The 14,647-nt window shown below is 53.6% G+C and overlaps 1 protein-coding gene across 1 annotated transcript; it reads right to left on the bottom strand.

Moving 5' to 3' along the window:
* Window positions 1–528: 528 nt before the first annotated feature.
* COQ7 (coenzyme Q7, hydroxylase) lies at window positions 529–14,002 on the bottom strand. The gene is made up of 5 exons (XM_078605086.1): window positions 13,160–14,002; window positions 11,934–12,048; window positions 10,341–10,480; window positions 2,792–2,860; window positions 529–2,064 (listed from the first exon to the last, which is right to left on the bottom strand). The coding sequence occupies exons 1-5, from the start codon at window positions 13,427–13,429 to the stop codon at window positions 1,987–1,989; spliced, it is 672 nt and encodes a 223-aa protein (XP_078461212.1). The 5' UTR covers window positions 13,430–14,002; the 3' UTR covers window positions 529–1,986.
* Between the last annotated feature and the right edge of the window lie 645 nt (window positions 14,003–14,647).

The following is a 14,647-nucleotide window of genomic DNA, read 5'->3' as shown; positions in this document are numbered from 1 at the left end:
AATCGGGCGAATAGAACCCCTCCTGCCACAACCCCACAAAAAATGGGATTGTATGAAAGAACCCTGAAGCGAGACACGGCTCTGCAGGGCTTGCTCCACTCTACGTGTACAGCGCGTTTGTGTCGATCCGCCGCTGGATGAGGGTCTCCCCGTGCGTGCCTTGAGAGCTGTAAGGAAATATTTGACCATATTTCACCCCGCTAGCGAGTGCGGATTGGCGGATGGGAGTCCAGAACAATACACGTTGCTACACTGCCCTCTAATGCTCACAACTCGTCACGTCAAGGGTCCCGGCACAAGGCAACAGACTGTTGGGGGCAAGTGCTGTTCGCGAGCAACTCTGAAGCCTGGCACGGTAGATGAGAGGGTGGGTTGCCAGCTGGTTGTACCATGCCGATGCACGACTTTGCCATTCGGAGGAACTTGACGGTGCGGACCAGTTGTTTGTGGATTACAGGTTTTTGTTTGTTTGCTGTGGTGTAACCAGATTTCTGTGGTGTAACCAGATTTTTGTGGTGTAAACAGATCCGCATCGAAAATGAGCATTTATTTCCCAATAGCTTGTATCGGTGCGCAAAAATTAAAACCAAAAATGTAAATACGGTTGGCTATTTACGGTGCGAAAGAAGTTCAATATATACATAACTATAGTAAAAGATATAAATGCCACGATCAACATGGTACGTTGGTCGTGATGGGGGTGCTTCATCCAGCAGTGGATTGACGAAGGGGTGTGCGTTATTATTACGTCAATGAGAGGCATGCTGCATTGTACAGTGGCAACGGTACAATGATTTAATTTCACGTAACTTTCACTGGAGTCACCGAAACAAACTTTTTTTTAATAACGCTTTATTATAACCAGCACAACACAAGACAACTCGGCACACTGCTTACAGCACCCCCGAAAGCAACGAGCTACTCTGGGATTTGAGACGCACAAGTCAAACGCTCTACGACGCCTTTCATGCAAACAGCGCGCACGCGCTTTTACGGCAAGGCCACATATCCCTGGCAGCTGCACGGGCTACAAAAAAAGTTACCACTAAAAAAACAAGTGCCTGTGTTCGTTTCCATAGTAGTGCTGTCTGTCCCAGGATTAATTCAGTTCCTGAAGAAGCTTCCAGCATGCGGAGTGAAACGTCGGACATCAGACCGAGCAATACGTGGCACGACCCGAATACGCGTCGGAGAGCCAACTCATGAAGTTGGTCCACCCCAGAGTCCTAGTTTTCACTTCTATCGCAAGCGAGAGGTCGCTCATTCTCCTCTGCTACCCCCCCCCCCCCCCCAAGTCTGGAACTCCCTTTCCACAGCGATCAGTGCTGTCGACTCCCTGGCCCTGTTCACATCCAGGCTCATGACCTACCTCCTGTCCCCCGCCTATGACCGATTGGCCATATCTCAGAATTAAATATGCCCACTGTTTCTGTACGGCATCTTGATACGCGCTCGCATTTAGACGCTATACAAATCCTAATTGTATTGCATTGTACGTGCGATTAGTAGGTTCCGAGGAGGAAGCACGGCCTGGAATCTAGGGCTCTCACAATGCACAGTTTCACGACACCGTTTTTCTTCCATCTGTTGCCCGTGACTTTGTGATCAAATGGGCAAATAAACGGCCTGGTGTTCCTACAAAGACATAATGCATCAACAACTCTCAGTAGCTCGCCGTAAAGCCCCCGGCGCCACTTGACTCATTACGCTCACATGATTCAGTCTCCGTGGCTTTGGAAGTAGAATGGTTTGCATCCGTTGTGGAACGCGGATTGAACTGTGGGTTCAGTGATGGATGGGGCAGTGGGGGGGGGGGGGGGTGCATTACATTGCTGCCACTGACCCCCCCCCCCTCCCCACTTTTCCAGGTAGGTGACCACCACCCACCACCCCCACCTCACCCCGGGCACCGCTTGCCATCTCCCAGCAACGTCATTCCCCAGGGTGACGCTCAGTGCGCGATGATCGGCCACGCTGCCACACCACTCATACGCGTTCGGAGGCGTAGACGGCCACCTTGCAGCCGACCTGAATAGAGGACTTCAGCAATGCGTAAGCAGGGGCCTGCACGCAAGAAGAGCACAACGCAAGTTTGGAAGACATCCATCGCATGCGGTGCTGCGGATGTTTAGTGCTTTTTCATTATCCTCATCATTCATCCGCCATGAACAATTTACTGCCGGTTAAAGGTTTCCCCCCTAAGCCTCACCTAAGCCTCCCCAGGCGGCCACCCACCTTTCACATTCTCATTCAGTGTGTTACTCGCCATAAAATGTTTTTGTTACAAGCGACACTGAAGTTCAACACATTATAAAAGGCATTAAATGGCTTACTAGCGTGGGGAAAGATGCATGAACTATTGATTTAGTTTGTTTATTGTAAGACCAAGTTGTTGTACAGTAGTCCAAAGTGAGATTGCAGTTAAAATGGAAGAGCCAATGCATACGCAACAAGCCGGCAAAAGACTCACAACTGTTATAAGATGACTTTTAAAGTTTTGGTCCTGGATAAATATAATTGCTGTGACTATGGTGTTATACAGCTAGAGTTTGGATTAGGGATTACGGTCATGATCAGTGTCCGTGATTATAATTAGAATGGTAGCAAAGTGCAGTTTAAGCTCAGTGGCTTCCCCACAAGATTAAGTTCTTTAACCATGCTTTTGATGCCTATGCTACAGAGTGCCGTTATAACATGGAAAGAAAACACAACTTCGTACCGGGTATAATAAAATAGTTAAGTCTTTTAACACCTCATCCCCATCATCGTCGCCATCGTCGCGGACACTCACCAGCTCGGCATTGTGCTGCAGGCCCGTGTCGTGGTGTTCCATCTCATCGTCACGGAACTTCCTTAGCAACTACAAAGACAAAGATCCCCCGTTATAGCCTTAACATAACGTTGGGGCAAGTGGTGTCAGCGAGCACCTATGAAGGCCAGCATGGCACATGAAGGGGTGGGTGGGTAGCACCACGCCCGGTCGCCTTTATCCAGTGGCGATGTTTTTACACACCGCACCAGGTACTCATTTGAGGCCGAGTCGACCTAGGGGAGGCGCAGGACCGGTTCAGATGATCATCACTGATGTTGGCTGTGAGCGGGAATTTAACTCAGGACACCAGGTTTGTTGCGTAGCGCGCTAACCGCTCCCGCAACTACACACATGCATACACACGCATCTGTACAGATGTAGTAATTACTCAGGAGGCTTGACGACGGGATCGGAGGCACACTTATTTATTAACACAACTTGTATACAGTTAGCGAGTATACACAGGACCTAAGGGGTAACGTCCCCTTACTCGGCTAACAGGGAGACACAACATCTAAGCCCCGCTAACCTAAGCCCAAGTCCTCCACTAGGGAGCTAGGGGAGGCTACCTGTCCCAGCCCTGGTCAAGCTGGGATCCGACCCCCTGAGTTCCCAGACCTGCTCGTCAGTCTGGGCTCTCGGGGCCACGCCACCGGCTTGCCCTGGTCGGCCCTTATAAGGACAGCGAGCCAGGGGAGCTCCGGGGCCTATTCTAGCTGGTCTTCCGTCTTCGCTGGTTAAAGCTGATACCTCGACCTCGAGCCCTCCGGCTCACCCCCTCTTATAGTCCGCGGCCCCCCCGGGAGGGGCCCGTGGGGGATGCAGGTGCGGACGTCGGTGTGGCCACCTCCTATGTGTACGGCCCTAACCACGCCCCTTGTGTTTGTTTGCCATCCGCTCCCATACACAATTACACCTCTACATCACCCCCCCCTGTACAGCTCGCAGCCGTCCCCGGCTGCAACAAAACCAGAATAAAGGTGCATGCCTCCCCAAAACCGTGTGTGCCTCGCGTAAATTTAACAAGAACGATAACAGTCATAACAACAACAACAACAACAGGAACAGGTAGAAGAAGAAAGAGAAAAAAAATAACCCGGCGCACCCTCCCGAATAAATACCCCATTCCGCAAACCCAACATATATACACGCGCTCCGGATGTCCCTCCCCCACTGTCCGCAAGGGCCCCCCAACGGACGACCTCACAATAGTCTGCGCGTTTTGGCGCGCGTTCTCGCGGCGGGCCCGTCACAAGGGCTCGACCCGGCACGCTCAGTGGTGGTTGGTGACGGTCCGGGTGCAAGAGAGTCTGGCGTCGCTGCCGAGTGACCCCCGACCCCTCCGGGAGGGGTTGGCGGGCGTGGACCCGTCACTCCTGTTGCACCTGGAGATGGAACAGTTGACGTCATGTTAGGCGAGAGCAGCGACGTCGGGGAGTCGGCGGACCCCTCACACGTTTGGCCATGCGTGTGTGTGTGTGAACCACGGGCCGGCGCAATGAACGGTTTCAACCTTGAGGGGTGCACGTACCACCGACGCCTCCCCCATTTGACGCGAACACATTGCGGCCGTAAGACCTGTACGACCTCCACTGGCCCCCGCCACGGCCGTACCAACTTTGACGAGGTTGCCAGTGGCACCTGGGGACAGTGCAACCATGCCCTGTCCCCTGGTTTCCATTTGAACACATGTACCCGCCCCAGCCGAAGCCTCTCGTTCGCCTTCTGGCGGAGTTCAGAATTTTGCACGGCCGCTTCCCGCGCCTCAGACAATTTGCTGATGTTAAATTTAACGTGTTCGGACAAGGTAGACTTCGCCTGAGGCGCCGAGAGCTTCAGCTGGGTCGTCACAGGGGGGTTAGCCTCGCGGCCATACATTAAAAAGAAAGGGGAAAATCCGGTGGCCGCATGGGGAGCCATCCTGTAGGCCTGCAACACACCGGCTATGCGAAGGTCCCAATCTGTCTGGGATTCGGACACCTGTTGGGACAGCATAGACGTGATGGTCCGATGTAGCCGTTCCACCATCCCGTCAGTTTGAGGGTGATACGGGGAGGTCCGAATTTTTTCCGTACCCAAGAGGTCGCACACCTCGCGGAGGAGTTTGCCCGAAAAATTCTTACCCTGGTCAGTAAGCAGCCGTTCCGGAGCACCTTTGTCGAGGACATAGCCCTGGACAAAGGCCTCCGCGATGGCTGCTGCCGACTGGTTGGCCAGGGGCCAGGCCATAGGCCATCTCGTGAAGTATTCGACCCCTGTCAATAAATACCTATTCCCCCTGGGTGTAGCGGGAAATGGGCCGAGTATGTCTAGCGCAACGAGCTCGTTAACCCGGGAAACCTTTATGGACTGCAGCGGAGGGTTGGACCCCCTAGCTGGTGGCTTTCGCTGCGCGCATTGCGTGCACGACCCCAGGAGATCCCCCACGTCCTTTGCCATGCCCGGCCAGAAGAAATCGAGCTGGAGCGTGGCAAAGGTCTTGTGAACCCCCAAGTGCAGAAGCCGCTCATGAACAGCCCATACCACCTTACCCCTCAATGCTGCAGGCACCACGAGCTGCTGGCGGCGGGTTTTTCCGTCCCAGTGCATTAAAAGACCCTGGAACAACCCCCACGAGTCAATGTTCGCCACCCCCTGCCCAACCCCCCCTGCGCGACGGCGCAGAGCGAGGAGGGAGGTGTCCTCCATTTGGAGGCGTCCCCATTCCGCGACCGACAACCCCAGCAACGAATCCCTCCCTTCTTGCTCGATAGGACCCGAAGCCAAAGGCGCATCGGCGGCGGCCACGAGGACCGAATCGGTGGTGACGTTCGGGGGCCTACAACGCCCCGAACCCAGGAGGCAAGCGCACTCCGAAGTGGGTGGCAACCGTGACAGGGCGTCAGCGTTCGTGTGGCGGACGCCCTTACGATATGTGGTGACAAAGTCGTAGTCCTGGAGAATCTCCAACCATCGAGACAACTGGCCCGATGGTTGTTGAACCCGCAGAGCGTACTGTAGGGCCGCATGATCTGTACGGACGGTGAAACGCCGACCGTACAGATATGGGCGGTACTGCTGAATGAAATAAACAATTGCCAATAATTCCCGACGGGTAACGCAGTACCGTTGTTCCGCTGGAGACAGTACCCGACTACCGTAAGCCACCACATGCTCTACGCCCCCAATGAGTTGGGACAGCACGCCCCCGATGCCCGTGTTACTTGCATCTGTATCGAGCAAGAAGGGTTGTGAGAAGTCGGGGTAATTCAACGGCGGAGCCCCCACCAGGGCATTCCGGAGGGCGTGAAAAGCAGCCTCCTCCTCCAGCCCCCAATGAAACCTGACTCCCTTGGACGTCAAGGCATGCAATGGTTTCGCGATCGTAGCGAAGTCAGCCACAAACCGTCGATAGTACGACGCGAACCCAATGAAACTCCTGACCTCTCCCACCGAGGTGGGAGTCGGCCAGGAGCTGACGCATTCTGTTTTGGCGGGATCAGTGGATATCCCCGAGCGCCCAACAATGTGACCCAAATACCGCACCGATTCGCGGAGCAAATGGCACTTCTGCGGTTTAAATTTTAAATTGGCAGCCCGCATTTTGAGAAAAACAGCACGCAGCCTCTGGAGGTGTTCCTCGAAGGATTTGCTAAAGACGATGACATCGTCCAAGTAAATTAAACACGAATCCCATTGCAAGCCTGCCAAGACCAGTTCCATTAACCGCTGAAAAGTTGCCGGCGCAGAATGTAAGCCCATCGGCAAGCGGTTAAATTGGAAGAGACCTTGCGGTGTCCGAAAAGCAGTTTTAGGTTTTGATTCGTCATCCAGAGGAAGCTGCCAGAATCCAGATAGTAAATCGAGGGTGGAAAAGAATCGCGCCCCCGCCAAGGCATCGAGCGACTCATCCATTCGAGGAAGCGGGTACGCATCTGCCACAGAAATTTTGTTCAATCGCCGAAAGTCGACACAAAACCGCAGTGAGCCGTCGTGTTTTTTCACCAAAACGATCGGTGCGCCCCACGGGCTGTTGGAAGGGGAAATGATATCGGCGGCTAGCATGTCATCAACAGCCGATTTGACATGATCCTTTTCGGCGGGACTGAGCCGAAAGGGATTCTGGCGGATTGGCGCGCTGTCACCCGTGTCAATATGGTGTCGCAGCAATTTAGTACAACCAATATCAAATTTGTGTTTACTAAAAACGTCGGCAAATTCTTTCAGGAGAACTCGCAGCTGCGCACGCTGCGTGTCGGACAGATCCACAGATCCCGCGCAAAGTGCATCCAGCCATCCGTCATCACAGTCCGAATGCGGTCGCGACGGAGGATCGGTGGTTACCTGACCCACGAGTGGTTCCTCATAGGGCGCCGGCGTTGCGTGTGCAAGCACGGTCCCTTGAGGAACCACGGCCGTTCGCGATCCTACATTAAGGACTGCAATGAAGGGGTCCCCATCCCCTTTCACCATGGTCTGAGCCGCTAGCAAATCGGGTCCATTGACCCCGGCCCGAGATGGTCCCAACAAGACCCCCCGATCCGCAACCCCTTTAGCAAACGGCCGACGCAACCTAAGAGGGACGAGCATCTGAGCCCCCGGGGGTACGCGCACAGTTTTTGTCACGAGCGCCTGCACGGTGGCAAACGCCCGACGCTCCGTGGTGGGGGAAGACAAAAATGTAACACGTCGGCCCGATGGGAGCTCGATGCACCCCTGGTCAATCAAGATACGGATGGGCATTTTGGCCAAGAAATCCGTCCCCAACAGGCACGGAACCGCGAGTGAGGAGGAAACCAAAACAGGCCCGGATAATTTAATGTCTCCAATGCAAATTTTGGCGCGGATTTGCCCAATAATGCCCAGCGAGCCCCCGTTAGCAGCATAGCATGGCACGTCAACAGGGAGCAAGGGACGACTTTGAACGGGAAGGATGTTATAAATCAAATCAGATATAATGGTCGCCGATGCCCCTGTGTCAATTAAAATCCGCACCTCTACCCCATCAATATGACCGACCACAACCGATGATCCCGCCGACGCAGCAACGACACGATGGGCGAGCTCCGACCACTGACCCGGTTGGAGCGCTCGCCGCATTTCAGAACAATCGCGCGCGATGGGCGGCGATTTTCGAACCCTGTTCAGTTGAGCGCGTGAGTGTGTGTCGGATGTGTGCATGGGCCAAACGTGTGAGGTGCCACGACTCGCCGTATTTCTCTGCTGGAGCTTGGGTGGAGACGGCGTGGCGTCCTGACGAGGTGTCGCTCCGCGCTGACGGGGAGCCCGGCATCCTGACGCAACGTGGCCTTGCAGGCCACAGTTGTAGCAACGTGTGAGCGCCCCAGATGGCCTGGGCTGCTCCTGGCGGCTCGGTCCATTCCGAGCCTGCGGTGCCGCCGATCTCCATTCCCCCCGCCGCTCCACCCCGCAGACCTCCTCTGATGGGAGGGCGGTGGCCGCCATGGCATGGCCGGCCACCCCCTTGGCAGCCTTGCGACGCAGGGACCGCAAGCCCCCGTGGATGTGGCGCGCGACCAGCAGGGACGACATCTCTCCGTCGTCTTGAGCCAAGACGGCGATGTCCAGCTCATCGGCGAGTAGCAGCAGCTTTTCAGCCACCATGGCGTCCACTCCCTCCTCGTCCATCCGCGGGAAAGCTGCCTTTGCCAGGGCCAGGAGAGCCGTTCGGAAGGCCAGGGGCGATTCGTTGGCGCCCCGATGCCGATCGTGGAACAGCTGCCTGCAGTCCGAAGGCGGCCCATAGACGGCTGACAGCAGCTGCAGCGCCAGGTGCAGCGTGGCGCGCTTTTCCTTAGGCGCCGAGGTGAGGGTAGCCAGGGCGTCGTCGTCCAGCATCGCCGGCAGCGCGCATAGTGCCTCGGCGTCCGTCCAGTTCGCCATCTCTTGATGAGCGATGAACCGCCTTTTGAAGCCACCCCAATCTCCAGCCGCTCCCACGAACTCCTTGAGAGGCGGCAGTCGCTGTTGTAAGGCGACGTCCGTGGCTGCGGATCTCGCTCCCTCGTTCCCAGCCGACGTTACAGTGTGGGCGGGCTGCGAGCATGGCATCGCCGGTCGCTCCGTTGTTGACGCGCTGGCCGGCGTTGATGATGTCACGGCTCGTGCTTGGCCCTCAGCAGTCACCTGACGCAGGCCGGCCCCGCCCTCTGCTCGCACTGTAGTGATGGCGGGAAATTTAACCGCGAGCCGCGTCGGGGTGGCGGGAAATGCCGGCGTGCGTCGGCTGCTGCCGTCTTCCCGCGCAGCCCCTCCAGCTCCCAGCCGCGTGATCTCCTCCAACACGGCGGCCGCGGCGTAGAGCAGCTCCGCCAGGCGGGAGTGAGCCAGCCGAAGTCCCTCGGCCGACGCATCCCCCCCCTCCTGTCGTAGCGGCGCGGGTGTACTCGGCCCCGGCTGCTCCGATCCGACCTCGGCCATCTCTGGTGGTGATTCGGCCGCGGTGTCCTCCCTCTCCGACTCCCTGGTACGTGTCGTCCCTCGTGTGTCCATCTTTGGACGTTTTACTTCTGACACCAGATGTAGTAATTACTCAGGAGGCTTGACGACGGGATCGGAGGCACACTTATTTATTAACACAACTTGTATACAGTTAGCGAGTATACACAGGACCTAAGGGGTAACGTCCCCTTACTCGGCTAACAGGGAGACACAACATCTAAGCCCCGCTAACCTAAGCCCAAGTCCTCCACTAGGGAGCTAGGGGAGGCTACCTGTCCCAGCCCTGGTCAAGCTGGGATCCGACCCCCTGAGTTCCCAGACCTGCTCGTCAGTCTGGGCTCTCGGGGCCACGCCACCGGCTTGCCCTGGTCGGCCCTTATAAGGACAGCGAGCCAGGGGAGCTCCGGGGCCTATTCTAGCTGGTCTTCCGTCTTCGCTGGTTAAAGCTGATACCTCGACCTCGAGCCCTCCAGCTCACCCCCTCTTATAGTCCGCGGCCCCCCCGGGAGGGGCCCGTGGGGGATGCAGGTGCGGACGTCGGTGTGGCCACCTCCTATGTGTACGGCCCTAACCACGCCCCTTGTGTTTGTTTGCCATCTGCTCCCATACACAATTACACCTCTACACAGAGATAAAGATGCTCTGTATAACCGTATAAAGTGTTGAGGCTGTTTGCTAGGACTTATTTTTGCAAGCACTAAGGAGGCTGGTAGTGGGCGCAGGAGAAGGTGGCGTGCCCAGCAACACGGCTAGTGGCCTTTGTCGCTCCAGTGCCGATATTTGGTAATGATGATGAAATTTCCACATTCAGATGCATCACGATGGATCGCACGGAACTCATTTTAGGAAACCCTAGATGGGAGTGCATCTCCTGGGTGCAATGCATAGGAAAGGTAAGGAATCGAATTCCTTACCTTTCCTATACTCTTGCACTCCTATCTTATTTTTGTATTGTTTGTTGTTGTAACGTTCTGACCCGCCCCCTACTGGACATCTGTGAAAACGAGCTTCATAGGCGCATTGGATTTCCCCTGCACTATAAAGAAAGATTCCGATTCTAACGTTTGCAGGCAGGGCGAGGGGGCACCTCGAGCAGTTCCGCGTGCTTCTCCGGGTCCTCCTCGACGAGCGTGCGGATCTGGTTGTTGTAGTGCTCCGAGATGCTCTCCTCCACCGCCACCGTGCACGCCATGGCACCCTCCTTCCCCAGCAGTGCCGAGCCCGCGCCTGGCACGGCAAAAATCAACGACCATCGCGCCCGTCGTTGAGCATCGCTGTCCGTCACTTGAACAATTATATTCCAGTTGCGCTATTGGCCAAGAGCAGAGACCCGACGAATGACCCCGATAATCATTCTCAGAGAAGCGGAGCTGGTTCGCAATTTTCTCAAACATATGCCGCTGGGAAGCGCTGGTTCAGAAAACCCGTGGGTTGACGAATAGCAGTGTCATTTTACTTCATTGTCCACATATGGGAATTGGTGTATTTATAGACAGCAAAATTTGACGGAAAACTGTAAGAGTGAAAAAGCGCAAAGAAGCATTGATTCTTGGAATTGCACCGAAAGGCTATTGAGCAGTGCCGGGCTCGGCGCTTTCACCCCCGAGTCGCCCGACCACCTGCACATCGAGCACCGTCGTGTTAACGACCGCCCTGCTTCCCTTATTTATTGATGTATTACAACTCAAAGTGAGCACGGTACAAAGCGCCGATCACAGAACGGGATGGGGAAACAAAAATTCTGCGAACAACAGCAGAGCCCAATGAAGGGGGAGAATTGGGCTCACTTTTCCCACCCAGGTGGGGACCACTAGTGAGGGGATGAAGGTTTATATGGGGAGGGGAAAAGGGTAGGGGGTAAGATAACTAACGCAATTGGGGAAAAAAGGGCACAGGGGAGAGAAGGGGAGGGGAGATCAGCCCTGCTTCTCTAACAAAATGAGGCAGTTACACTATGAGACATCTCCTTTACCAGTGGCAAAATATAGTAATAGGTTTTTACCCTTTCAACTGGTACAAAAACTGACACCTTTATACAAGGCATCATGTTTGCAATAACCACAACACAAGCAGTCAAAATACAAACAAAAAGAAAGAAACAACTCTGATAATGATAAGCACTGTCCTTGAAGTTGATTGGTCCACACCCGAGACAGCTTTTCTTAGAGCCTAGTCTCCATTGGTGTTGGACCAGATGACGCAAAAGACGCCAAAAGGCGTCATCTGGTCGAACACTAATGGAGACTAGGCTCTAAGAAAAGCTGTCTCGGGTGTGGACCAATCAACTTCAAGGACAGTGCATATCATTATCATTATCAGAGTTGTTTCTTTTTGTTTGCATTTTGACTGCTTGTGTTGTGGTTATTCCAAACATGATCCCTTGTATCCAGGTGTCAGTTTTTGTACCAGTTGAAAGGGTAAAAACCTATTACTATATTTTGCATTTTGACTGCTTGTGTTGTGGTTATTGCAAACATGATCCCTTGTATAAAGGTGTCAGTTTTGTACCAGTTGAAAGGGTAAAAACCTATTACTATATTTTGCATTTTGACTGCTTGTGTTGTGGTTATTGCAAACATGATCCCTTGTATAAAGGTGTCAGTTTTTGTACCAGTTGAAAGGGTAAAAACCTATTACTAAAGTGAGGCAGGATCCGTGCCCTGCGGGAAGCCATACACACCAAGTAAGAACCCGGCCACATTCCACAAGGGCAGCAGGGCAGTTGGACGTACGCGGTGCCGCGATATCAACTCCTCAAACTTCGCCAGGTGCTCCTTCTCCTGATCCCACATCCTCTGTACACGCGCGCACACACACAAATACACAATACATGATTTCGTGCAAAAGGTTTCAGTTTGGTGTTTTAACATCTTAACACCTTGAGTTGAAGCTTTCGTGACTGCAGGAATCCATACTCTTTGGTTCTTTCGGTAAAGTCACGGTGGTAGAAAACATAAAAATAGATCACGACGTTTCGATCGCAAAAACAAGAGACCGTCTTCAGGTGAAGCCCTCATCCAGCAGTGGAAGACGGTCGCTTGCTGCTGCGATCAAAACGTCGTGATCTATTATTAGTTTTTCTTCTTCTACCTACATGACTTTACCGAAAGAACCAAAGAGTATCTTAACACCTGTTTGTTCCGTTGGAACCTCATTTGCCAGTAACAAAATATAATTGTTTTTTTTACGCTTTTATCTGGCAACAAAACTGACACCTTTTTTTTACAAGGAGTCATCTTTGCATTGACCACAATACCTGCAGTCGGAATGCAAACAAAAAACATAACTCTGATAATGTATGCAATGAGTTGTGCGCCTTTTGGTGTCATCTGGTCCAAAACCATGTGAGACTAGGCTCTAAAGAAAGCTGTCTCGGGTGTGGACCAATCAATTTCAAGGACAGTGCATACATTATCAGAGTTATGTTTTTTTTGCATTCCGACTGCAGGTATTGTGGTCAATGCAAACATGACTCCTTGTAAAAAAGGTGTCAGTTTTGTTGCCAGATAAAAGGGTAAAAAAACAATTATCACCTGTTTTGTTGCCAGAAAAAAGGGGGACAATTCTAGATTTGAAGCTTTCGTGACTGCAAGGATTCATACTCTTAGGTTTTTTCGGTAAAGTCACGTAGGCAAAAATAAAAACTACAGTTATTTTGCTGTGCCTTTTTACACCTGATGAAGGAAGCTTGTGTTGCTTCCGAAACGTCGTGAATTAATTAAATAATTTTAAAACATTTTACCTACGTGACTTTACCGAAAAAACCGAAGAGTAGAAAAGGGAACAACCCCTATTATCATCCCTTGTAGCGGTTTCAATGTGGATTTTGCCCATCTCTGTGAGTGGTAGTTGTGGAGGGAGGAGGGTCGAGGGGTGGTGACCGTGGGGGGGGGGGGGCCCTCGCACCTTGATGACGGGCGCCACGCTGCTGCCCCCCAACACGGCGAACTGCCCCGCGTAGATGCGGTCCGCCCCGTACTCCCCGGCGTGGTCCACGCGGATGATCCTCTCGACCAGGGCCGGGCCCGTGAGACCTCCTTGCTCAGCGGTGCTGCTGGACGGCCTCGTGCCGATCGCCGGCAGGGAGCCCAGAGGTCTGGGACCCCCCGATGTGCGGGGCCCAGGGCTCGCTCGCCCTGCCCGGACGATCACCGCCGCTCCACGCCGGAGCATCATCGGGGGCTTTGGGATCAGACCCAAGGCGGCCACGTGAGCCGAGCCGGTCCTGCAGACTGTCGATGTCGCTGCTTCTATCGCTGTTGTCGCTGCCTTTAATTGCTTCTGCTGCGGTTGATACCTCCGATTTCTGCTGCTGTGATTGCGTCTGCTTTATCGCGTCGTTGGCGGAGCTGCAAATGTTGTGTAATGCGATTGACTTTGTGTGAATGTTTAGCTGCAGTAGCCGCTGTTGTTATTGTCGTGATTGTTCAGTTGCAATTGCTGTTGTTGTTTTTACGGCTGCCGTAATCGTCTACTTGCCGACTTTAGCTGAAGTTGTAGCAGTAGAAGCTATCGATATAGAGTCTTAATTCTTACAGCTGTAGTAAATTTGCTGTTCAGCGGTCGATGTGGTAATTGCTGCAGGTGTAGTTGTCGTAGTTGTCGTAGCTGTGGCTTGTATCTTCTTGTATCTTCTGCGGTCCGTATCCGCTGCAACTCGCACGAACACCACCCTCGGCGCACTGTACCGTGTTGTGTCAAGTACAGTTGCGTGCGTGCCCTTCAGCGAACAGCTTTGGTCGCCCACATCTGCCCCCAGGGCGGAGAGGGCGACGTCGACGGGGCGGCATGTCGCGGGCGGAGAGCCGTAATCGGCCCCGGGGCATTTATCGTTTCAAAAAGGCGAAGTGGGGGGAAAAGAAATAAATTAAACAGACTTGCCTTCTGACATGAGCGGTGTCGTCATCACGTCGCGCTGGTGACGTCACGCGTAAACCTCGCGACGGTGACGTCGTTACGTCATCGGTCCCGCACGTCCGTTCTATCGCGTGCGCGCTGACGTCACGTCTCCTCTGGTTCCCCCCTTTCACATTTAGAAAAAAACGTGCGTTTAGACTTTTGTGTAAATTACTTTGCTGGCTATAAATGTCCAAATTACGGGCCGCTATGTTGGGCTTATCATTTGTGGCCAGGTCGCTTTTGAACGATAAGGGGTCGTCCATAAATGACGTCACGCGATTTTGGACGATTTTTAACCCCCCCCCCCTCGTCACACGGCGTCACAAAAAGTCAGACCCCCCCCCCCCTCAAATATGACGTCACAAAGTTCTGCCCCCCCCCCAAATAAAACATGCTTCAAATCGCTTTAAACTATTGTCATTGTAGTGCGTATTTAATGTGGCGCTGCACTCTGATGTTGTAGGAGAAAACATGTATTAAGAAGTCTATTTAATT

Source organism: Lampetra planeri, chromosome 23 (genome assembly GCF_965212315.1).
Source record: "Lampetra planeri chromosome 23, kcLamPlan1.2.h2, whole genome shotgun sequence".
Classification (NCBI taxonomy): domain Eukaryota; kingdom Metazoa; phylum Chordata; class Hyperoartia; order Petromyzontiformes; family Petromyzontidae; genus Lampetra; species Lampetra planeri.
This window is presented reverse-complemented; position numbering and strand designations above follow the sequence as displayed.

Coding starts and splice junctions, on each gene's coding strand:
- COQ7 (XM_078605086.1), bottom strand. CDS start 13,429: ATGATGCTCCGGCGTGGAGCGGCGGTGATCGTCCGGGCAGGGCGAGCG. Junction 10,481..11,933: donor TGTGGCCGGGTTCTTACTTG/GTGTGTATGGCT, acceptor TTGCCGTGCCAG/GCGCGGGCTCGGCACTGCTG. Junction 2,065..2,791: donor TGCAGCACAATGCCGAGCTG/GTGAGTGTCCGC, acceptor TCTTGCGTGCAG/GCCCCTGCTTACGCATTGCT.